This window comes from Pelodiscus sinensis, chromosome 19, assembly GCF_052426305.1.
Source record: "Pelodiscus sinensis isolate ZL-2025 chromosome 19, ASM5242630v1, whole genome shotgun sequence".
Lineage (NCBI taxonomy): Eukaryota > Metazoa > Chordata > Testudines > Trionychidae > Pelodiscus > Pelodiscus sinensis.
This window is the reverse complement of record NC_143070.1, coordinates 1213438-1236925: the sequence shown is the minus strand read 5'-3', so window position 1 is coordinate 1236925 and position 23488 is coordinate 1213438. Positions and strand designations below refer to the sequence as shown.

The 23488-nt window shown below is 70.6% G+C and overlaps 1 protein-coding gene across 7 annotated transcripts in view; it reads right to left on the bottom strand.

Annotated features, from left to right (window-relative positions):
• Positions 1–22915, bottom strand: part of LOC142823563 (antigen-presenting glycoprotein CD1d-like) — a 29961-nt gene extending 7046 nt beyond the window's left edge. Inside the window, exons 1-6 of one of the 7 annotated variants that reach the window (XM_089771648.1) lie at positions 22476–22750; positions 22034–22291; positions 21231–21512; positions 17028–17324; positions 8384–8486; positions 712–969 (exon numbers count right to left, since the gene is read on the bottom strand). In XM_089771648.1, the coding sequence (XP_089627774.1) occupies positions 712–969; positions 8384–8486; positions 17028–17324; positions 21231–21512; positions 22034–22291; positions 22476–22575 (1298 nt within the window). In that variant the 5' untranslated portion in view covers positions 22576–22750. Of the gene's footprint in view, positions 1–711; positions 1049–1200; positions 1688–8078; positions 8310–8383; positions 8487–17027; positions 17576–21230; positions 21513–22033 lie in introns of those variants that run through there. The other 6 variants (XM_089771651.1, XM_089771647.1, XM_089771653.1 and 3 more) reach the window with 6 other exon arrangements.
• Between the last annotated feature and the right edge of the window lie 573 nt (positions 22916–23488).

Sequence of the window (23488 nt, the reverse complement as noted above, 5' to 3'; positions counted from 1 at the left end):
ATATAACGTCTGGCACAAGGAGGCTGTCCGGCCATGACACGTCGGCGGGACAGCCGAGTGACCCTGGCTGGAGTTCAGGCTACGTTCCAGTTCCCCTTTAAGCAGCTCTGCGGTCCCAGCCCGGCTGGATGGGCAGGCGCTGAGCAATGTCTGTGGGGCAGTCGGGGCTCCTGGGGTGCAGACCCCACCCCACTCCCCTGCCTTTCGCAGGGCCAGGTCTGGGTGCGGAGGGACCAGGGGCCTCGGCTCAGGGGCTGGCACACGGGCCCTTTCCCCTCTAGGAAGCGCAGGCTGCAGGGAGGCCCAGCGTGGCCCAGCCACTTCTGCGGTGGACAGTTGGACACAGGAGACTCCCCCCTAAGGGAGCCCCGACTCGGCACCCCCATCCGCAGCCAGAGGGGACTCTCAGCCAGCTGAGCAGAAGGGTTATTGGTTCGCAGGGACACTGCATGACACAGAATTGGACACAGAGCTGTGGGGGAAGGGAAGGACACACGCACGCACGCACACACACACGCACACACACGCACACACACGCACACACACACGCAGTGAGTGTAACAGCCCCCCACTACGTCACAGGCTCCAATCAGCCTGAGACCCGGGACTGGCCGTCCTGGCCCCATCTGCCCTGTCAGGACACACGTCATTGCTGAAGTGAGTGTGTCAGTTCTCAGCCCCCAGGGATCCCTCCAGCAGCTCCGTACTCACAGCTCTGGCCCAGCTGCTGCGCGAGTCTGTTCTCCAGGCGGATGAAGTTGAACAGGTAGTGATGGATCATCTGCTCCAGCTCCTGCCACTCTTTGGGGGTCAGGCCCTGCCGGGCCCAGGGCTGCAGGAAGCGGATGGGGCAGGTGCTGCAGTTCATGGAGTGGGTCTCCAGGTCGGCCAGCAGGGCCACCCCCTCCACGTGTGAGGAGCTGGCGTTGTGGAGGACAACGGTTTGCAGCAGCCGGAGGGTGAGAGAGTCTGGGGGGAGAGGAGCAGAGGGGGCAGGAAACAAGTGGAGAACAGAACAGGTGGGCGGGGAGATCAATGAACGTCCGTCCTGTAAACAATACACAGCGACGCTGCTGAGCCGTAATCGTCCCCCTCCTCTGACACCCCCAGCCAGGATCACTAGCCCCCCCCCCGGGCATTACACCGTCCCCACCCCCAGGGCCACCACAGCTGGGACAGGGCATGGGGGTCCCAACTCACCGTCCATGGCCCCCCACGCGCTGGAGAGGAGCAGCAGCGGGAGCAGCATGCTGGCAGGGGAAGGTGGATCTGGGCTCCAGCGGGCACCAGGGAAGTAGGAAAAGGGGCCCCAGGATCCCCACACGCTTTCAGTTCCTCCCCAGCCACGGGCGTCGGCAGCCGCTTCCCCCCATCTGTGTCTCGCTTCCACTCTGTGCCCAGGCCAATGAGGGCAGAGCCCGTCGGGAGCAGCAGGAGCCAAGCCATGCCCCCGGCTCAGGGAAGGACTGCTCAGAACTCTGGGCGCCAGCCCAGTGCGGTCCCACCCCCCCACCGCATGGGGAGCAGCTCCTGCTGCCCCCACTCCCGGCGCCCTCACACCACCCTGCGGCCATGGGGCAGCCCTGCCTGCCAGGGGAGAGCCCCCTGCTGCTTCCGCCCCACTCCCTGCCCCCTAGCTCCCTCCTGGGGCCATGGGGCAGCCCTGCCAGCCAGGGGAGAGCCCCCCGCTGCTTCCGCCCCACTCCCTGCCCCCTAGCTCCCTCCTGGGGCCATGGGGCAGCCCTGCCTGCCAGGGGAGAGCCCCCTGCTGCTTCCGCCCCACTCCCTGCCCCCTAGCTCCCTCCTGGGGCCATGGGGCAGCCCTGCCTGCCAGGGGAGAGCCCCCTGCTGCTTCCGCCCCACTCCCTGCCCCCTAGCTCCCTCCTGGGGCCATGAGGCAGCCCTGCCAGCCAAGGGAGAGCCCCCCGCTGCCTCCACCCCACTCCCTGCCCCTAGCTCCCTCCTGGGGCCATGAGGCAGCCCTGCCTGCCAGGGGAGAGCCCCCTGCTGCTTCCGCCCCACTCCCTGCCCCCTAGCTCCCTCCTGGGGCCATGAGGCAGCCCTGCCAGCCAAGGGAGAGCCCCCCGCTGCCTCCACCCCACTCCCTGCCCCTAGCTCCCTCCTGGGGCCATGAGGCAGCCCTGCCTGCCAGGGGGGAGCCCCCCGCTGCCTCCACCCCACTCCCTGCCCCCTAGCTCCCTCCTGGGGCCATGAGGCAGCCCTGCCAGCCAAGGGAGAGCCCCCCGCTGCCTCCACCCCACTCCCTGCCCCTAGCTCCCTCCTGGGGCCATGAGGCAGCCCTGCCAGCCAAGGGAGAGCCCCCCGCTGCCTCCGCCCCACTCCCTGCCCCTAGCTCCCTCCTGGGGCCATGAGGCAGCCCTGCCTGCCAGGGGGGAGCCCCCCGCTGCTTCCACCCCACTCCCTGCCCCTAGCTCCCTCTTGGGGCCATGAGGCAGCCCTGCCTGCCAGGGGGGAGCCCCCCGCTGCTTCCACCCCACTCCCTGCCCCCTAACTCCCTCCTGGGGCCATGAGGCAGCCCTGCCTGCCAGGGGAGAGCCCCCTGCTGCTTCTGCCCCACTCCCTGCCCCCTAGCTCCCTCCTGGGGCCATGGGGCAGCCCTGCCTGCCAGGGGAGAGCCCCCTGCTGCTTCCACCGCACTCCCTGCCCCCTAGCTCCCCTCTGGGGCCATGGGGCAGTCCTACCTGCCAGGGGGGAGCCCCCCGCTGCTTCCACCCCACTCCCTGCCCCCTAGCTCCCCCCTGGGGCCATGGGGCAGCCCTGCCTGCCAGGGGAGAGCCCCCTGCTGCTTCCGCCCCACTCCCTGCCCCCTAGCTCCCCCCTGGGGCCATGGGGCAGCCCTGCCTGCCAGGGGGGAGCCCCCTGCTGCTTCCGCCCCACTCCCTGCCCCCTAGCTCCCCTCTGGGGCCATGGGGCAGCCCTGCCAGCCAGGGGGGAGCCCCCCGCTGCTTCCGCCCCACTCCCTGCCCCCTAGCTCCCCTCTGGGGCCATGGGGCAGCCCTGCCTGCCAGGGGGGAGCCCCCCGCTGCTTCCGCCCCACTCCCTGCCCCCTAGCTCCCTCCTGGGGCCATGGGGCAGCCCTGCCTGCCAGGGGAGAGCCCCCTGCTGCTTCCGCCCCACTCCCTGCCCCCTAGCTCCCTCCTGGGGCCATGGGGCAGCCCTGCCTGCCAGGGGAGAGCCCCCTGCTGCTTCCGCCCCACTCCCTGCCCCCTAGCTCCCCTCTGGGGCCATGGGGCAGCCCTGCCTGCCAGGGGAGAGCCCCCCGCTGCTTCTGCCCCACTCCCTGCCCCCTAGCTCCCCCCTGGGGCCATGGGGCAGCCCTGCCTGCCAGGGGAGAGCCCCCCGCTGCCTCTGCCCCACTCCCTGCCCCCTAGCTCCCTCCTGGGGCCATGGGGCAGCCCTGCCTGCCAGGGGAGAGCCCCCTGCTGCTTCCGCCCCACTCCCTGCCCCCTAGCTCCCTCCTGGGGCCATGAGGCAGCCCTGCCAGCCAAGGGAGAGCCCCCCGCTGCCTCCACCCCACTCCCTGCCCCTAGCTCCCTCCTGGGGCCATGAGGCAGCCCTGCCTGCCAGGGGAGAGCCCCCTGCTGCTTCCGCCCCACTCCCTGCCCCCTAGCTCCCTCCTGGGGCCATGAGGCAGCCCTGCCAGCCAAGGGAGAGCCCCCCGCTGCCTCCACCCCACTCCCTGCCCCTAGCTCCCTCCTGGGGCCATGAGGCAGCCCTGCCTGCCAGGGGGGAGCCCCCCGCTGCCTCCACCCCACTCCCTGCCCCCTAGCTCCCTCCTGGGGCCATGAGGCAGCCCTGCCAGCCAAGGGAGAGCCCCCCGCTGCCTCCACCCCACTCCCTGCCCCTAGCTCCCTCCTGGGGCCATGAGGCAGCCCTGCCTGCCAGGGGGGAGCCTCCCGCTGCTTCCACCCCACTCCCTGCCCCCTAACTCCCTCCTGGGGCCATGAGGCAGCCCTGCCTGCCAGGGGAGAGCCCCCTGCTGCTTCTGCCCCACTCCCTGCCCCCTAGCTCCCTCCTGGGGCCATGGGGCAGCCCTGCCTGCCAGGGGAGAGCCCCCTGCTGCTTCCACCGCACTCCCTGCCCCCTAGCTCCCCTCTGGGGCCATGGGGCAGTCCTGCCTGCCAGGGGGGAGCCCCCCGCTGCTTCCACCCCACTCCCTGCCCCCTAGCTCCCCCCTGGGGCCATGGGGCAGCCCTGCCTGCCAGGGGAGAGCCCCCTGCTGCTTCCGCCCCACTCCCTGCCCCCTAGCTCCCCCCTGGGGCCATGGGGCAGCCCTGCCTGCCAGGGGGGAGCCCCCTGCTGCTTCCGCCCCACTCCCTGCCCCCTAGCTCCCCTCTGGGGCCATGGGGCAGCCCTGCCAGCCAGGGGGGAGCCCCCCGCTGCTTCCGCCCCACTCCCTGCCCCCTAGCTCCCCTCTGGGGCCATGGGGCAGCCCTGCCTGCCAGGGGGGAGCCCCCTGCTGCTTCCGCCCCACTCCCTGCCCCCTAGCTCCCTCCTGGGGCCATGGGGCAGCCCTGCCTGCCAGGGGAGAGCCCCCTGCTGCTTCCGCCCCACTCCCTGCCCCCTAGCTCCCCTCTGGGGCCATGGGGCAGCCCTGCCTGCCAGGGGAGAGCCCCCCGCTGCTTCCGCCCCACTCCCTGCCCCCTAGCTCCCCCCTGGGGCCATGGGGCAGCCCTCCCTGCCAGGGGAGAGCCCCCCGCTGCCTCTGCCCCACTCCCTGCCCCCTAGCTCCCTCCTGGGGCCATGGGGCAGCCCTGCCTGCCAGGGGAGAGCCCCCTGCTGCTTCCGCCCCACTCCCTGCCCCCTAGCTCCCCTCTGGGGCCATGGGGCAGCCCTGCCTGCCAGGGGAGAGCCCCCCGCTGCTTCTGCCCCACTCCCTGCCCCCTAGCTCCCCCCTGGGGCCATGGGGCAGCCCTGCCTGCCAGGGGAGAGCCCCCCGCTGCCTCTGCCCCACTCCCTGCCCCCTAGCTCCCCCCTGGGGCCATGGGGCAGCCCTGCCTGCCAGGGGAGAGCCCCCCGCTGCCTCCACCCCACTCCCTGCCCCCTAGCTCCCCCCTGGGGCCATGGGGCAGCCCTGCCTGCCAGGGGGGAGCCCCCCACCCCACTCCCAGAGGGGAGGCCTGGGGGGGGTAAGAAGCCCCCCCCCTCCAGCCAGCAGGGGGCTCCTGCCCCTTGGGCTTGCCCTGGACCCTGCTGCTGGGGGGCAACTGGGCTGCACCTGGGGGGGGCAGGGCGGGAGCTAGAGAGAGCCCCCCCCCCTCTGTCCCCTCCACCCAACGGCCCAACCCTTGGCCCCGCCCCCGTCCCTCACGCGCTGTCACTCGCGGGCCCCGCCCTGCCATCGCCAGCAACAGCCAATCAGGAGGCGGCCCCGTGTGGCGGCGTCACTAGTTGCCGGGCAGAGCCAGCGGGCTGGCGCGACGGAAAGTGCTGGGGAGGCGACGCGAGGCGACAACGACCGCTCAGATCGCGAGGGGGCGGGGCCGACGGTCACTCAGGGCCAGGAGGGGGCGGGGCTGACGGTCACTCAGGGCCAGGAGGGGGCGGGGCCAACGGTGACTCATGGGCGGGGCCCTACGGCTTTGTTATTGTAGGGTTGTTAAGCGGGCGGGGGGGGAGCTCAGAATTTGAGGGGTCCTGCCCCCCGAGCTCCTCATGCCCAGCACCCCCGGCCATGCTCCTGTATCCCAAAGCCCCCATTCCTGCCCCCCATCCCCGGTGCAGAGCCCGAACCCCGTCCTGCCCCCCATCCCCGGTGCAGAGCCCGTACCCCGTCCTGTCCCCCATCCCCGGTGCAGAGCCCGTACCCCGTCCTGCCCCCACCCCCGGTGCAGAGCCCGTACCCCGTCCTGCCCCCCATCCCCGGTGCAGAGCCCGTACCCCGTCCTGCCCCCCATCCCCGGTGCAGAGCCCGTACCCCGTCCTGCCCCCCACCCCCGGTGCAGAGCCCGAACCCCGTCCTGCCCCCCATCCCCGGTGCAGAGCCCGTACCCCGTCCTGCCCCCCATCCCCGGTGCAGAGCCCATACCCCATCCTGCCCCACAACCCCGGTGCAGAGCCCGAACCCCGTCCTGACCCCCATCCCCGGTGCAGAGCCCGTACCCCATCCTGCCCCACAACCCCAGTCCTGAGCCTGTACCCCATCCTGCCCCCCAACCCCCAGTGCAGAACCTGTATCCCAGCCTGTCCTCCACCCCCCAATGCAGAACCTGTATCCCATCACACAACCACCAGCCCCGAGTTTCCCCAAAGCTGGAGTCTCCCTCCTGCCCCCCGCAAACTCATCCCGTCCCACCTAGAGCCCACATCCCCAACTGGTGCCCTCCCTCTCCTGCACCCCCATCTTCTGCCCCAGCCCTGAGCCCCCTGCTCTCCGACCCCCTTGGCCGGCGCCCGCCACACGCACTGTATGAGCCGCACCCGCCCGCGTCACACGACTCATTCCGCCCAGAGGGAGCCATTCAGGCACCGCTCTGCCGCCCGGCGCCCCCACCCCCATCGGCCCAGGGGGCTCTGTCCCGCTGTGACGTAGCGGGGTACCTGGCTGGTCTCTACGCTGCTGGCTCTGGGGTAACCCCACTGGCTGCCTGGGGACCGCGGCCCAGAAGGACAGGCCATGAGTCACTGTGCAAAGGGTCTCAACCTGTCTGACCAGCCACCCCCCATGGGGAGGGACAAGGGAAGGGGGATGCTGCCCTGGCTGGGGGCAGGGCTGGAAGAGGGTTAGTTAGTTCCTGGCTGGAAGGCAGGGAATAAGGAGCTGGGGAGGGGGCTGGGATCCCCCCATCTCAAGGGGGGCACTGAGGCCTCTTAGCCCCAGTTCCTGTAACCAGATGACATCTGTGCTGGGCTGTGTCCTGGAGGAGCAATAAACCACCCTCAATAAACCACCACCGGCTGGTGGAGTCTGTTCGTACCATTTCGGGGTGCAGGAGACGGGGGACCCCAACGCTTCGTCACACCCGCATCTCCCCCCTCCCCTCTGCTGCATTCAGGCCCGGCCCCGTGGGGCAGGGCCGGGCCCAGCCGAGCAGGGAGCCCCCACAGCCAGGAAGTGACCCCCAGCCAGGATCCAGGCTCAGCCCCAAGCTCCTGGGTTCTCTCCTCTCTGCCCCCCACGTCACGGCTCCCCAGGTCGGGCCCTGGCCCAGCCCGTTTGCAGGGTAAGACCTCCCCCTGCCCCACTCTCCCTGCAGGATGAGCCCCATGGCTCCACAGCTCCTGCGGCCACAGCTTGGAGCCGGTAGTGCCGGCCTCAGTCCCAAGCCTCCTGCAGCGAGTCGCTTCGGAGCAACGGGCCCTCCTGTTTTGCCACCCGTGTGTGGAATAAATTCTGTGCACCAAGGCCCGGGTGCCTGTGCACCACCCATAGCAGCTGCTGCCGGCTGGGAGTGCTGTGCTCATCCGCTGGGCAGCGCTGGAGTGTCCCCAGGGCGGTTGCTCAAGCCCTGCCCCCGAGAGACGTGTTCCCCCCCCCCCAGGGCATGTGTCCGGGTCAGTCCTGCAGGGACCAGCCGTGTCAGAGCAGGGGGTAGCAGGGGCATTGGCAGCCCACAGGTCAGCCCAGAGACGTGGGTCACAGCACAGCCCCCTTGGGGGTCTCCCAGCCCCAGCCAGGCCGTGGGGTCCCATTGGCTGCTGCTCGGTGCCTTTGTCCTGGTCTGCCCCACCCTGGGTCCTTGGGCCTCCAAACCATACACGGGGAAACTGAGGCACATGCCTGTATCTATAGAAAACGCTACACAAAATTCCCAATCATCACCCGGCCTCTGAACATCAGATTGGGGCGGGCACCCCCAGGAGTATAAAGCGCCCCCCCCCACCCCCGTCCCGTTCCCAGCCCCACATGCTGCTGCAGTTGGAGCTGCGCAGTTCTGGGCGCCGGTGTTTACACACAGTGCAGGGGAGCAGCGTCCGGCCGGGGTCTGTCCGTCTCCTCACGGACGCTGCTCTGCCTGGCAGCAGGCTGGGGGTGCAGCCCCTGCCCCGCCCCACTCGACCCCCCGCTCCCAGACAGAACCCAGGAGCCCTGGCTCCCAGCCCCACCCGGCGCTGACCCACTTCCCCCCCGCAGCCAGGGCGATGCTGGCGGCTGCGAGACCCCGGTCATGCCCACGGCCCTGGTGCTCTGTGCTGCACAATCCACCCTCAGAGCATGGGTCCTCCGCCCTGGAGCCAGCCCCGAGCCAGCCCTGGGTTCCGTGTCCTGGGAGAGGGGCTGGTCCCCACGCCTGGCCTGGGTCAGCCCTCAGGCCCTGAACTGCCCGGCTCCGACGTCCCGGTAGCCCCTGGAAGAAGGGAGCAGAGGGGAGGGTCAGGGGGTGTAACGGCCCCACCCCTGCCCCAGAGGGGGAAAACTCACCTGCGTCTGCACCGCCACAGCACCACGGCCACAGCCACGGCCACGGCCAGAGCCCCCAGGGTGATGCCCACGGCCAGGCCAGGGCCCCGGTGCCTGCTGTGCTCTGTAACACACGGGGGTCGTGCTGGGAATGGGGTGTGGGCCCAGCTCCCCCAGCCTGCTCTGCTCCTCCCATCCCAACCCACTGCCTTCTGCCTCGGCCAGCCCGGCTCCCCATCCTCCCCGCAGCCTCCTGCTCCCTCACCTGACCAGCCCTGTCCCCCAGCCTGCTCTGCTCCTCCCATCCCAACCCACTGCCTTCTGCCTCGGCCAGCCCGGCTCCCCATCCTCCCCACAGCCCTCCTGCTCCCTCACCTGACCAGCCCTGTCCCCCAGCCTCCCTGCAGCCCTCCTGCTTCCTCACCTGACCAGCCCTGTCCCCCAGCCTCCCCGCAGCCCTCCTGCTCCCCCACCCGACCAGCCCTGTCCCCCAGCCTCCCCACAGCCCTCCTGCTCCCTCACCTGACCAGCCCTGTCCCCCAGCCTCCCCGCAGCCTCCTGCTCCCCCACCCGACCAGTCCCTTCCCCCAGCTCCCCACAGCCCTCCTGCTCCCCCACCCGACCAGCCCTGTCCCCCAGCCTCCCCACAGCCCTCCTGCTCCCCCACCCGACCAGCCCTGTCCCCCAGCCTCCCCACAGCCCTCCTGCTCCCCCACCCGACCAGCCCTGTCCCCCAGCCTCCCCACAGCCCTCCTGCTCCCCCACCCGACCAGCCCTGTCCCCCAGCCTCCCCACAGCCCTCCTGCTCCCCCACCCGACCAGCCCTGTCCCCCAGCCTCCCCGCAGCCCCTCCTGCTCCCCACCCTACCAGCCCTGTCCCCCAGCCTCCCCGCAGCCCTCCTGCTCCCCCACCCGACCAGCCCTGTCCCCCAGCTCCCCACAGCCCTCCTGCTCCCCCACCCGACCAGCCCTGTCCCCCAGCCTCCCCGCAGCCCTCCTGCTCCCTCACCCGACCAGCCCTGTCCCCCAGCCTCCCCACAGCCCTCCTGCTCCCCCACCCGACCAGCCCTGTCCCCCAGCCTCCCCACAGCCCTCCTGCTCCCCCACCCGACCAGCCCTGTCCCCCAGCCTCCCCACAGCCCTCCTGCTCCCTCACCCGACCAGCCCTGTCCCCCAGCCTCCCCACAGCCCTCCTGCTCCCCCACCCGACCAGCCCTGTCCCCCAGCCTCCCCACAGCCCTCCTGCTCCCTCACCCGACCAGCCCTGTCCCCCAGCCTCCCCACAGCCCTCCTGCTCCCCCACCCGACCAGCCCTGTCCCCCAGCCTCCCCACAGCCCTCCTGCTCCCCCACCCGACCAGCCCTGTCCCCCAGCTCCCCGCAGCCCTCCTGCTCCCTCACCCGACCAGCCCTGTCCCCCAGCTCCCCACAGCCCTCCTGCTCCCCCACCCGACCAGCCCTGTCCCCCAGCTCCCCACAGCCCTCCTGCTCCCTCACCCGACCAGCCCTGTCCCCCAGCTCCCCACAGCCCTCCTGCTCCCTCACCCGACCAGCCTTGTCCCCCAGCCTCCCCACAGCCCTCCTGCTCCCCCAACCGACCAGCCCTGTCCCCCAGCCTCCCCACAGCCCTCCTGCTCCCCACCCGACCAGCCCCGTCCCCCAGCTCCCCACAGCCCTCCTGCTCCCTCACCCGACCAGCCTTGTCCCCCAGCCTCCCCGCAGCCCTCCTGCTCCCCCACCCGACCAGCCCTGTCCCCCAGCCTCCCCACAGCCCTCCTGCTCCCCCACCCGACCAGCCCTGTCCCCCAGCCTCCCCGCAGCCCTCCTGCTCCCCCACCCGACCAGCCCTGTCCCCCAGCCCTCCTGCTCCCCACCCGACCAGCCCCGTCCCCCAGCTCCCCACAGCCCTCCTGCTCCCTCACCCGACCAGCCTTGTCCCCCAGCCTCCCCACAGCCCTCCTGCTCCCCCACCCGACCAGCCCTGTCCCCCAGCCTCCCCACAGCCCTCCTGCTCCCCACCCGACCAGCCCTGTCCCCCAGCCTCCCCACAGCCCTCCTGCTCCCCCACCCGACCAGCCCTGTCCCCCAGCTCCCCACAGCCCTCCTGCTCCCTCACCTGACCAGCCCTGTCCCCCAGCCTCCCCGCAGCCCTCCTGCTCCCCCACCCGACCAGCCCTGTCCCCCAGCCTCCCCACAGCCCTCCTGCTCCCCCACCCGACCAGCCCTGTCCCCCAGCCTCCCCGCAGCCCTCCTGCTCCCCCACCCGACCAGCCCTGTCCCCCAGCCTCCCCGCAGCCCTCCTGCTCCCCCACCCGACCAGCCCTGTCCCCCAGCCTCCCCGCAGCCCTCCTGCTCCCCCACCCGACCAGCCCTGTCCCCCAGCCTCCCCGCAGCCCTCCTGCTCCCGCACCCGACCAGCCCTGTCCCCCAGCCTCCCCGCAGCCCTCCTGCTCCCCCACCCGACCAGCCCTGTCCCCCAGCTCCCCACAGCCCTCCTGCTCCCCCACCCGACCAGCCCTGTCCCCCAGCCTCCCCGCAGCCCTCCTGCTCCCCCACCCGACCAGCCCTGTCCCCCAGCCTCCCCACAGCCCTCCTGCTCCCCCACCCGACCAGCCCTGTCCCCCAGCCTCCCCACAGCCCTCCTGCTCCCCCACCCGACCAGCCCTGTCCCCCAGCCTCCCCACAGCCCTCCTGCTCCCCCACCGGACCAGCCCTGTCCCCCAGCCTCCCCACAGCCCTCCTGCTCCCCACCCGACCAGCCCTGTCGCCCAGCGTCCCCACAGCCCTCCTGCTCCCCCACCCGCCCAGCCCTGTCCCCCAGCTCCCCACAGCCCTCCTGCTCCCTCACCTGACCAGCCCTGTCCCCCAGCTCCCCACAGCCCTCCTGCTCCCTCACCTGACCAGCCCTGTCCCCCAGCCTCCCCACAGCCCTCCTGCTCCCTCACCCGACCAGCCCTGTCCCCCAGCCTCCCCGCAGCCCTCCTGCTCCCCCAACCGACCAGCCCTGTCCCCCAGCCTCCCCGCAGCCCTCCTGCTCCCCACCCGACCAGCCCGGCTCCCCAGCCTCCCCACAGCCCTCCTGCTCCCTCACCTGACCAGCCCTGTCCCCCAGCCTCCCCACAGCCCTCCTGCTCCCCCCCCCACCCGACCAGCCCTGTCCCCCAGCCTCCCCACAGCCCTCCTGCTCCCCCACCCGACCAGCCCCATCCCCCAGCCTCCCCGCAGCCCTCCTGCTCCCTCACCCGACCAGCCTTGTCCCCCAGCCTCCCCACAGCCCTCCTGCTCCCCCAACCGACCAGCCCTGTCCCCCAGCCTCCCCACAGCCCTCCTGCTCCCCACCCGACCAGCCCCGTCCCCCAGCTCCCCACAGCCCTCCTGCTCCCTCACCCGACCAGCCTTGTCCCCCAGCCTCCCCGCAGCCCTCCTGCTCCCCCACCCGACCAGCCCTGTCCCCCAGCCTCCCCACAGCCCTCCTGTTCCCCCACCCGACCAGCCCTGTCCCCCAGCCTCCCCGCAGCCCTCCTGCTCCCCCACCCGACCAGCCCTGTGTGACGTAGTGGGGGTACCTGGCTCGTTTCTATGCTGCTGGCTCTGGGGGAACCCCCACTGGCTGCCGTGGGTACCACGACCCAGCAAAACAGGATGAGTCACTATGCAAACCAGTGGCCAGACACCCCCCATGGAGAGGAACAAAGGAAGGTGGAATGCTGCCTTGGCTGGGGGGCAGGGCTGGAAGTTAGGGAGTTGGTGGCTGGCTGTCGGAGGGCATGGATGAGACAGCCTAGGGAGAGGAGCTGGAGTTTAGGGGCCCAGTCTCCCCCATCTCAAGGGGGCCTGAGGCATCCTAGCCCAGTTCCTGTGACCAGATTACATCTGTGCTGCGCTGTGCTGGAGGAGCAATAAACCACCCTCAATTCCACTGGCTGGTGCAGTCTGTTTGTGCCATTTCGGGGTGCAGGAGACGGGGAACCCCCAACGTGCCGTCACACTGGTGTCAGGAGTGGGATGCACTGCACCCCGTGGATGGAGCTCCCAGCGGCAAGCGACAAGGCGCAGTAGAAGCAAGAGCCCTGGAGCCAGGCGTGCTGGAGACAGAGCGAAGCGGTTCCTGGGAATCGTGGGGCGCTGCAGCACTAGACGGGTGAGTCTGCACCGAGGGGCCCAGCGGGCAGATGGCCTACGCCCGACTCTTGAAGGCAGAGCTGGTGGGGCTGTGCAGAGAGAGGGGCTTGCCTGTGCAGAAAGCAACCAAGGCCCAGCTGATTACCCAGCTGGAAGAGAATGACCAGCCACGGGGCCAGGATCTTGTCCCCAGGGGAAGCAGCCAGACCCCCCCTGAGAGTGTGTCAGGCTCAGAGAGGGGGAGGAGCGCTGGAACCCAACGGAGAGATGAGACAGCGTCTCCCGGGAGGCCTGCAAGCCGTAGCCCATCTAGGGCAGGGGCCAGCCCAGCGGAGCTGCGGCGGCTGGAGATCCAGCTGCGGATCAGGGAATTGGAAGTAGAGGACCGAGAGAGGGACCGCCAGGACCGAGAAAGGGATCGCCAGGACCGAGAGAGGCAGCGGCAGCATGAGCTGGCCATGGCAGAGCGGAGAACCGGCGGGGCACCGGCTGCGCCAAGTGCGGATGGGCCCCAGGGTCCCGGGGATGCCAGACGCTTGGAGAGGCCCGTGGTGGCCCAACTGAAGGACATGGGCGACATAGACGGGTTCCTCAGTGCCTTTGAGAGGGCCTGTGGACTGCAACGGGTCCCCCAGCTGACTGGCTGCAGGAGCTCATCCCCGCACTGAACCAGGAGGCGGCCGGAGTGCTCAGTCAGCTGGAGGACCTACAGCCAGGGGATTACAACCGAGTCAAGGAGGCCCTGCTGCACAAGTTCGGGCTGACCCCCGAGATGTACAGGAAGAAGTTCCGGGGGGTACAGAAAGGGCCACGGGAGACCTATGTGGATCTGGTCTCCCGCCTGTCGCAATACTGCCGCAAGTGGGTGTCTGGAGTTGGAGCCCAGACCGCAGAGGAGCTGCTCAAGCTGGTCATGATGGAGCAGTTCTATGAAGCGTGCCCACCCAAACTGAGGCTGTGGCTCAAGGACCGGAGACCAGAGAACCCCCAGGAGGCCGGGAGACTGGCGGATGAGTTCACGGAGAGCCGGTCCGGGTGTGAACGGGAGTCCCGGAGAGAAAGGGAACCGCGCAGAGACCGGATCTCGGCTGAGCGACGGAGGGAGTCAACTACGGGGCGAGACCAAGGAACAGGTCGTCTGCGCCCCAGAGAACCAGCCAGGGCCTGGACAGAGACAGCCCAAAGCCTAACTTGCCATCGCTGTGGGCAAAAAGGCCACAAGAGGGCTCAGTGCACCAGGTCCCAGGACCGGGGACTGTCCAGGGTTAACTGGCTGGGGCGGGAGGAAGGGCAGGCTGCCCCAGAGGCAGGGGCTGGCAGGCAAACCTCAGCTCAGAGAGAGGGGAAGGATGCTCAGTGCACCTCCCCTGGGAGGTCTGATTCTCAGGAGGCGGATTTCTCCGTGTACCGGGTGGGGGCAGGACGGCCCCTGCGGAGCGAGTGCCTCATACCCCTGGAGGTGGATGGTAGGAAGGTGACGGGCTTCTGGGACACGGGGGCGGAGGTGACTCTGGCCCGATCTGACATAGTGGCCCAGGAGCGGATACTACCCCACGCGCAGCTGACCCTGAAGGGCATAGACGGGTCCCCGTTTAAGGTGCCTGTAGCCAGGGTGCATCTGAAATGGGGGGCGAAGGAAGGCCTCAAGGAAGTGGGGGTGCACCCGCACTTGCCCACCGAGGTGCTGATGGGGAACGACCTAGAGGAGTGGCCCCATGAATCCCAGCGGGCTCTAGTCACTACCCGGAGCCAGAGCCAGCGGGGGGCTGACAACGTGGGTCCAGGGAAGGACTCCTGGCAGCGTCCTCAGGGTCCCATCCCAGTGGACACGGGGTCCAGCCAGGCTGGGACTCCGGACCTAGGCAGAGGTGGGGGACAGGTCCCGATCCCTGCCTCAGCAGCTGAATTCCAGGCTGAGGTGCAGGCAGACCCCTCCTTGCAGAGGCTGAGGGACCAGGCTGGCCTCCGTGCAGCTCAGCCCCGGGGGAGAGGTGGCCAGGAGAGATTCCTGCGGGAGCGTGGGCTCCTGTTCCGTGAGTGGCTCCCCCCCAGGAAGGCGAGGGCATGGGGGGTCCAGCGGCAGCTGGTCATCCCCCGAAAGTATCGCCTCGAGCTGCTGTATTTGGCCCACGATGTCCCCGTTGGGGGCCACCGGGGGATCCGGAGCACCCGGCTGAAGCTGCTCCAGCACTTCTATTGGCCGGGAATCTTTACAGCCGTGCAGCGGTACTGCCGGTCCTGTGACTCCTGCCAGAGGGGCGGGAAGGCCCAAGACAGGAGGAAAGCGGCTTGGGGGTCTCTACCCCAGATAGACCCTCTGGGCTTGCTGAGAGAGTTATGGGAGAGGAAGTCCTCCCTGGATGGAGCATCGGGGGTGGAAGCCGCCCTGGCTGTCCAGAGAAGGCTCGCTGGGATCATGGCCCTGGCCCGAGAGACCCCGGCCAGAGATCAAGGCCAGCGGAAGGGTGGGTGTGACCCCCGAGGACAGGCCTGGGCCAGTCACCCTGGAGCGGGGCGGCGAGTGGACAGAGGGAAGCCAATTCATGTGGGGCCTCGCCACGGCCGGCCCGAGTCAAGGGGAGCACCCATGTCCCCAGGGCGGGTTCCCACGCAGAGGACCCGAACTTCCCTAGGTCACGAGCGGAGTGACCCTGCTCAGTTCGCTCTCGGAGGGGGGAGAACTGTGACGTAGTGGGGGTACCTGGCTCGTTTCTATGCTGCTGGCTCTGGGGGAACCCCCACTGGCTGCCGTGGGTACCACGACCCAGCAAAACAGGATGAGTCACTATGCAAACCAGTGGCCAGACACCCCCCATGGAGAGGAACAAAGGGAGGTGGATGCTGCCTTGGCTGGGGGGCAGGGCTGGAAGTTAGGGAGTTGGTGGCTGGCTGTCGGAGGGCATGGATGAGACAGCCTAGGGAGAGGAGCTGGAGTTTAGGGGCCCAGTCTCCCCCATCTCAAGGGGGCCTGAGGCATCCTAGCCCAGTTCCTGTGACCAGATTACATCTGTGCTGCGCTGTGCTGGAGGAGCAATAAACCACCCTCAATTCCACTGGCTGGTGCAGTCTGTTTGTGCCATTTCGGGGTGCAGGAGACGGGGAACCCCCAACGTGCCGTCACACCCTGTCCCCCAGCCCTCCTGCTCCCTCACCCGACCAGCCTTGTCCCCCAGCCTCCCCACAGCCCTCCTGCTCCCCCACCCGACCAGCCCTGTCCCCCAGCCTCCCCGCAGCCCTCCTGCTCCCCCAACCGACCAGCCCTGTCCCCCAGCCTCCCCGCAGCCCTCCTGCTCCCTCACCCGACCAGCCCTGTCCCCCAGCCTCCCCGCAGCCCTCCTGCTCCCTCACCTGACCAGCCCTGTCCCCCAGCTCCCCACAGCCCTCCTGCTCCCCACCCGACCAGCCCCGTCCCCCAGCTCCCCACAGCCCTCCTGCTCCCTCACCCGACCAGCCTTGTCCCCCAGCCTCCCCACAGCCCTCCTGCTCCCCCAACCGACCAGCCCTGTCCCCCAGCCTCCCCGCAGCCCTCCTGCTCCCCACCCGACCAGCCCTGTCCCCCAGCTCCCCACAACCCTCCTGCTCCCTCACCCGACCAGCCCTGTCCCCCAGCCTCCCCGCAGCCCTCCTGCTCCCTCACCCGACCAGCCCTGTCCCCCAGCCTCCCCGCAGCCCTCCTGCTCCCTCACCTGACCAGCCCTGTCCCCCAGCTCCCCACAGCCCTCCTGCTCCCCACCCGACCAGCCCCGTCCCCCAGCTCCCCACAGCCCTCCTGCTCCCTCACCCGACCAGCCTTGTCCCCCAGCCTCCCCACAGCCCTCCTGCTCCCCCAACCGACCAGCCCTGTCCCCCAGCCTCCCCGCAGCCCTCCTGCTCCCCACCCGACCAGCCCTGTCCCCCAGCCTCCCCGCAGCCCTCCTGCTCCCTCACCCGACCAGCCTTGTCCCCCAGCCTCCCCACAGCCCTCCTGCTCCCCACCCGACCAGCCCCGTCCCCCAGCTCCCCACAGCCCTCCTGCTCCCTCACCCGACCAGCCTTGTCCCCCAGCCTCCCCACAGCCCTCCTGCTCCCCCAACCGACCAGCCCTGTCCCCCAGCCTCCCCGCAGCCCTCCTGCTCCCCACCCGACCAGCCCTGTCCCCCAGCCTCCCCGCAGCCCTCCTGCTCCCTCACCTGACCAGCCCTGTCCCCCAGCTCCCCACAGCCCTCCTGCTCCCCACCCGACCAGCCCCGTCCCCCAGCTCCCCACAGCCCTCCTGCTCCCCACCCGACCAGCCCCGTCCCCCAGCTCCCCACAGCCCTCCTGCTCCCCACCCGACCAGCCTTGTCCCCCAGCCTCCCCACAGCCCTCCTGCTCCCCCAACCGACCAGCCCTGTCCCCCAGCTCCCCACAGCCCTCCTGCTCCCCCACCCGACCAGCCCTGTCCCCCAGCTCCCCACAGCCCTCCTGCTCCCCCACCCGACCAGCCTTGTCCCCCAGCCTCCCCGCAGCCCTCCTGCTCCCCACCCGACCAGCCCTGTTCCCCGCCCCCTGGCACGTGCACCTACCCCAGGGGATCAGCAGGCTCCGGCCCCCCAGGCTGCTGTGCTGCACCCGGCAGGCGTAGCTGTGCCCGTCGCCCGGCCCCACGGCCAGGGAGCTGCGCAGCTGGTAGGTCAGGTCGGCGTTGGGCAGGATCCCGCTGGAGTTCAGCCGCCAGCCCGGCTCCACCTCCTCCCCGTCCTGCAGCCAGGCCACGCGGACGGCCCGGGGGTAGAACCCGGTGACCCGGCAAACCAGCAGCCACGGCATGGGGGGCTCGGCTGGGGGAGGCTCCCGGACAAACACTACGGCGACCGGCCGCTCTGGGACAGGGGAGAGACAGGGCAGGGGAGAGGGGACCAGTCAGCCGGAGCCGCAGGGACTCGCTAGCCCGGCCCTGCTCCATGCCGGGGGTCAGGCGCTGGCCCTGCTCCTGGCCAGGCCCAATTCTCCCCTGATCTTGCCAGTGGTGCCGGGACCCCCCTTGACTTTCTGTCTCAAAATGCTGTGCAGTGTGGCTAGGAGGTGGCTACTGTGCTGCACCCCAGCTACAGCTGCATTTGGCACCGGGCCAGGGTGCCTGCACCAGCAGCCCCGCCCCACCCCAGCTACAGCTGCATTTGGCACCGGGCCAGGGTGCCTGCACCAGCAGCCCCGCCCCACCCCACCCCAGCTACAGCTGCATTTGGCACTGGGCCAGGGTGCCTGCACCAGCAGCCCCGCCCCACCCCACCCCAGCTACAGCTGCATTTGGCACCGGGCCAGGGTGCCTGCACCAGCAGCCCCGCCCCACCCCAGCTACAGCTGCATTTGGCACCGGGCCAGGGTGCCTGCACCAGCAGCCCCGCCCCACCCCAGCTACAGCTGCATTTGGCACTGGGCCAGGGTGCCTGCACCAGCAGCCCCGCCCCACCCCACCCCACCCCACCCCAGCTACAGCTGCATTTGGCACCGGGCCAGGGTGCCTGCACCAGCAGCCCCGCCCCACCCCAGCTACAGCTGCATTTGGCACCGGGCCAGGGTGCCTGCACCAGCAGCCCCGCCCCACCCCACCCCAGCTACAGCTGCATTTGGCACTGGGCCAGGGTGCCTGCACCAGCAGCCCCGCCCCACCCCACCCCAGCTACAGCTGCATTTGGCACCGGGCCAGGGTGCCTGCACCAGCAGCCCCGCCCCACCCCAGCTACAGCTGCATTTGGCACCGGGCCAGGGTGCCTGCACCAGCAGCCCCGCCCCACCCCAGCTACAGCTGCATTTGGCACCGGGCCAGGGTGCCTGCACCAGCAGCCCCGCCCCACCCCACCCCAGCTACAGCTGCATTTGGCACTGGGCCAGGGTGCCTGCACCAGCAGCCCCGCCCCACCCCACCCCAGCTACAGCTGCATTTGGCACCGGGCCAGGGTGCCTGCACCAGCAGCCCCGCCCCACCCCAGCTACAGCTGCATTTGGCACCGGGCCAGGGTGCCTGCACCAGCAGCTCCGCCCCACCCCACCCCAGCTACAGCTGCATTTGGCACCGGGCCAGGGTGCCTGCACCAGCAGCCCCGCCCCACCCCAGCTACAGCTGCATTTGGCACCGGGCCAGGGTGCCTGCACCAGCAGCTCCGCCCCACCCCAGCTACAGCTGCATTTGGCACCGGGCTAGGGTGCCTGCACCAGCAGCCCCGCCCCACCCCAGCTACAGCTGCATTTGGCACCGGGCCAGGGTGCCTGCACCAGCAGCTCCGCCCCACCCCAGCTACAGCTGCATTTGGCACCGGGCCAGGGTGCCTGCACCAGCAGCCCCGCCCCACCCCAGCTACAGCTGCATTTGGCACAGGGCCAGGGTGCCTGCACCAGCAGCCCCGCCCCACCCCAGCTACAGCTGCATTTGGCACAGGGCCAGGGTGCCTGCACCAGCAGCCCCGCCCCACCCCAGCTACAGCTGCATTTGGCACCCGGCCAGGGTGCCTGCACCAGCAGCCCCGCCCCACCCCAGCTACAGCTGCATTTGGCACCGGGCCAGGGTGCCTGCACCAGCAGCCCCGCCCCACCCCAGCTACAGCTGCATTTGGCACCGGGCCAGGGTGCCTGCACCAGCAGCTCCGCCCCACCCCAGCTACAGCTGCATTTGGCACCGGGCCAGGGTGCCTGCACCAGCAGCCCCGCCCCACCCCAGCTACAGCTGCATTTGGCACAGGGCCAGGGTGCCTGCACCAGCAGCCCCGCCCCACCCCAGCTACAGCTGCATTTGGCACCCGGCCAGGGTGCCTGCACCAGCAGCCCCGCCCCACCCCAGCTACAGCTGCATTTGGCACCCGGCCAGGGTGCCTGCACCAGCAGCCCCGCCCCACCCCAGCTACAGCTGCATTTGGCACAGGGCCAGGGTGCCTGCACCAGCAGCCCCGCCCCACCCCAGCTACAGCTGCATTTGGCACCCGGCCAGGGTGCCTGCACCAGCAGCCCCGCCCCACCCCAGCTACAGCTGCATTTGGCACCGGGCCAGGGTGCCTGCACCAGCAGCCCCGCCCCACCCCAGCTACAGCTGCATTTGGCACCGGGCCAGGGTGCCTGCACCAGCAGCCCCGCCCCACCCCAGCTACAGCTGCATTTGGCACCGGGCCAGGGTGCCTGCACCAGCAGCTCCGCCCCACCCCAGCTACAGCTGCATTTGGCACCGGGCCAGGGTGCCTGCACCAGCAGCCCCGCCCCACCCCAGCTACAGCTGCATTTGGCACAGGGCCAGGGTGCCTGCACCAGCAGCCCCGCCCCACCCCAGCTACAGCTGCATTTGGCACCCGGTCAGGGTGCCTGCACCAGCAGCCCCGCCCCACCCCAGCTACAGCTGCATTTGGCACCGGGCCAGGGTGCCTGCACCAGCAGCCCCGCCCCACCCCAGCTACAGCTGCATTTGGCACCGGGCCAGGGTGCCTGCACCAGCAGCCCCGCCCCACCCCAGCTACAGCTGCATTTGGCACCGGGCTAGGGTGCCTGCACCAGCAGCCCCGCCCCACCCCAGCTACAGCTGCATTTGGCACCGGGCCAGGGTGCCTGCACCAGCAGCTCCGCCCCACCCCAGCTACAGCTGCATTTGGCACCGGGCCAGGGTGCCTGCACCAGCAGCCCCGCCCCACCCCAGCTACAGCTGCATTTGGCACAGGGCCAGGGTGCCTGCACCAGCAGCCCCGCCCCACCCCAGCTACAGCTGCATTTGGCACCGGGCCAGGGTGCCTGCACCAGCAGCTCCGCCCCACCCCACCCCAGCTACAGCTGCATTTGGCACCGGGCCAGGGTGCCTGCACCAGCAGCCCCGCCCCACCCCAGCTACAGCTGCATTTGGCACCGGGCCAGGGTGCCTGCACCAGCAGCTCCGCCCCACCCCAGCTACAGCTGCATTTGGCACCGGGCTAGGGTGCCTGCACGAGCAGCCCCGCCCCACCCCAGCTACAGCTGCATTTGGCACCGGGCCAGGGTGCCTGCACCAGCAGCTCCGCCCCACCCCAGCTACAGCTGCATTTGGCACCGGGCCAGGGTGCCTGCACCAGCAGCTCCGCCCCACCCCAGCTACAGCTGCATTTGGCACCGGGCCAGGGTGCCTGCACCAGCAGCCCCGCCCCACCCCAGCTACAGCTGCATTTGGCACAGGGCCAGGGTGCCTGCACCAGCAGCCCCGCCCCACCCCAGCTACAGCTGCATTTGGCACCCGGCCAGGGTGCCTGCACCAGCAGCCCCGCCCCACCCCAGCTACAGCTGCATTTGGCACCGGGCCAGGGTGCCTGCACCAGCAGCCCCGCCCCACCCCAGCTACAGCTGCATTTGGCACCGGGCCAGGGTGCCTGCACCAGCAGCCCCGCCCCACCCCAGCTACAGCTGCATTTGGCACCGGGCCAGGGTGCCTGCACCAGCAGCTCCGCCCCACCCCAGCTACAGCTGCATTTGGCACCGGGCTAGGGTGCCTGCACCAGCAGCCCCGCCCCACCCCAGCTACAGCTGCATTTGGCACCGGGCCAGGGTGCCTGCACCAGCAGCCCCGCCCCACCCCAGCTACAGCTGCATTTGGCACCGGGCCAGGGTGCCTGCACCAGCAGCCCCACCCCACCCCAGCGGTGGCTGCATCTCTGTCCCAGATGAGAGACGCTGGCTGAAAAGCCCCACACCTGCCCCCTGGGGTGGCTGCCTCTGTGCTGGGCGAGAGACCCCTGTACGAAGGGCCCCACCCCCTCCCCCGCGGTGGCTCCGGGCAGCCCCACCTCGCCTGTGCAGAGACACGTTGCCGTACTGCACGAAGCTCCTGATCTCGTTGACGCAGGTCGCTCGCAGGAGGGACAGCAGGGTGACGGTCGTGATCCTGTCGTGGCTCATGTACTCCTGGGCGTCCAGCGCCGGCTTCTCCGCCGAGCGAGCCACCCAGGTGCCGCTGCCCGTGTCCAGGCTCAGGAAGTCCCGGCCGCTCAGCGCCACGTCGTAGGACCCCCGGGAGCTGCCGTTGGGGTGCAGCTCGCAGTGGATGGAGCACTGGGTAACAAAGGGGTCTGGGGGGGAGGTCACGGGGCAGACACAGGCAGAGGGGCATGAGGCAGGTGCAGAACCTCGGGCCAGGAGATGGCAGCAGGATGGGGGGCGCCCCAGGCTGGAATTCGGGGCATGTTCCAGTTCCCCTTTAAGCAGCTCTGCAGTCCCAGCCGGGCAGGATGGGCAGGCGCTGAGCAACGTCTGTGGGGCAGTCGGGGCTCCTGGGGTGCAGACCCCACTCCCCTGCCTTTCGCAGGGCCAGGTCTGGGTGCGGAGGGACCAGGGGCCTCGGCTCAGGGGCTGGCACATGGGCCCTTTCCCCTCTAGGAAGCGCAGGCTGCAGGGAGGCCCAGCGTGACCCGACTGCCTCTGGGGGCCCGTGGGACACGGGGGTTCCCCTCTAAGGGACACCGGCTCCAATCCCCTGAGACCCGGGACTGGCCGTCCGGGCCCCATCTGCCCTGTCAGGACACACTCGGTTGCTGAAGTGAGTGTGTCAGTTCTCAGCCCCCGGGGACCCCTCCAGCGGCTCCGTACTCACAGCTCTGGCCCTGCTGCTGCGCGAGTCTGTTCTCCAGGCGGATGAAGTTGAACAGGTAGCGATGGATCACCTGCTCCAGCTCCTGCCACTGCTTGGGGGTCAGGCCCTGCCGGGCCCAGGGCTGCAGGAAGCGGATGGGGCAGGTGCTGCAGTTCATGGAGTGGGTCTCCAGGTCGGCCAGCAGGGCCACCCCCTGCATGTGGGAGCAGCTGGCGTTGGGGAAGTCATCGGTCTGCAGCAGCCGGAAGGTGACAGGCCCTGGGGAGAGGCAGGGAAGCTGCGGGAGGGGCAGGAAGCAAGGGGAGGACCAAGCGGGGGGGGGGACGGAGATCTCAGACCCCTGAGCTCCCTGCTGCCCCGACGCCCGCCCCGTCCCCAGCCGGGGTCTCCCTGCGTGGGCTGCCCCTGCCTCCGGCATCACCCCAGTGGGGGCCCCACTTACCAGCCAGGCCCCCCCACAGCCCGGGGAGGAGCAGCAGAGGGAGCAGCGCTCTGGGGCGGGCGTCAGGGCAGCGGGACGAGGGGCCCCGAGTCACCCCCATGCTCTCGGTTCTGCCCCGGGCACACGCCTGCCTCCCGGGCAGCTTCTCTGTGGGTCTGTCTGCGCAGCCCTGTGCCCCCGCCGCCAGCCCCGGGCCAATCGGGGCGGAGCCAGCTGCGGTGACAGGCGGGAGGGGGATCCCCGGCCGCACGAGCCCCCCCTCCCGCCCCCCCCGTGGGCAGCAAGTTCCCCTGCCCCTCCCCCTCCCCCTCCGGTGGGGACCAGCTCCACCTTGCGCCTCGCTCGCGGGAATGCGGCCCCCCGGCGCCGGGACGGTGCCTGTGCAAGGCCAGCGCGGGAGGGACGCGGGTTCGCCCCCCTTTGCCGGTGGCGCACAAACCCCCCGGAACAGGCCGGCCCTGTGGCTAGAGCCCCGTGGGGGGGGGGGCGCACCTGCTCGCCCAGCCTGTGCACACTGTGGTTTCTCACGGTTCCTGCGGCGGGCCCACGTGTGCCCTGACGGTTCCCCCCAGCCGGCTCACACCCCACGGTGCCTCCTGACACGGGTTTGGGGCGCCCCGACCCTGCACCCCCCTCCGCAGCCAGGGGGCTCTCAGCCGGCTCATACCCCACGGTGCCTCCTGACACGGGTGTTGGGGCGCCCCGACCCTGCACCCCCCTCCGCAGCCAGGGGGGACTCAGCCGGCTCACACCCCACGGTGCCTCCTGACACGGGTGTTGGGGTGCCCCGACCCTGCACCCCCCTCTGCAGCCTGGGGGGCTCTCAGCCGGCTCACACCCCACGGTGCCTCCTGACACGGGTGTTGGGGCGTCCTGACCCTGCACCCCCCTCCGCAGCCTGGGGGCTCTCAGCCGGCTCACACCCCACGGTGCCTCCTGACACGGGTGTTGGGGCGTCCTGACCCTGCACCCCCCTCCGCAGCCTGGGGGGCTCTCAGCCGGCTCACACCCCA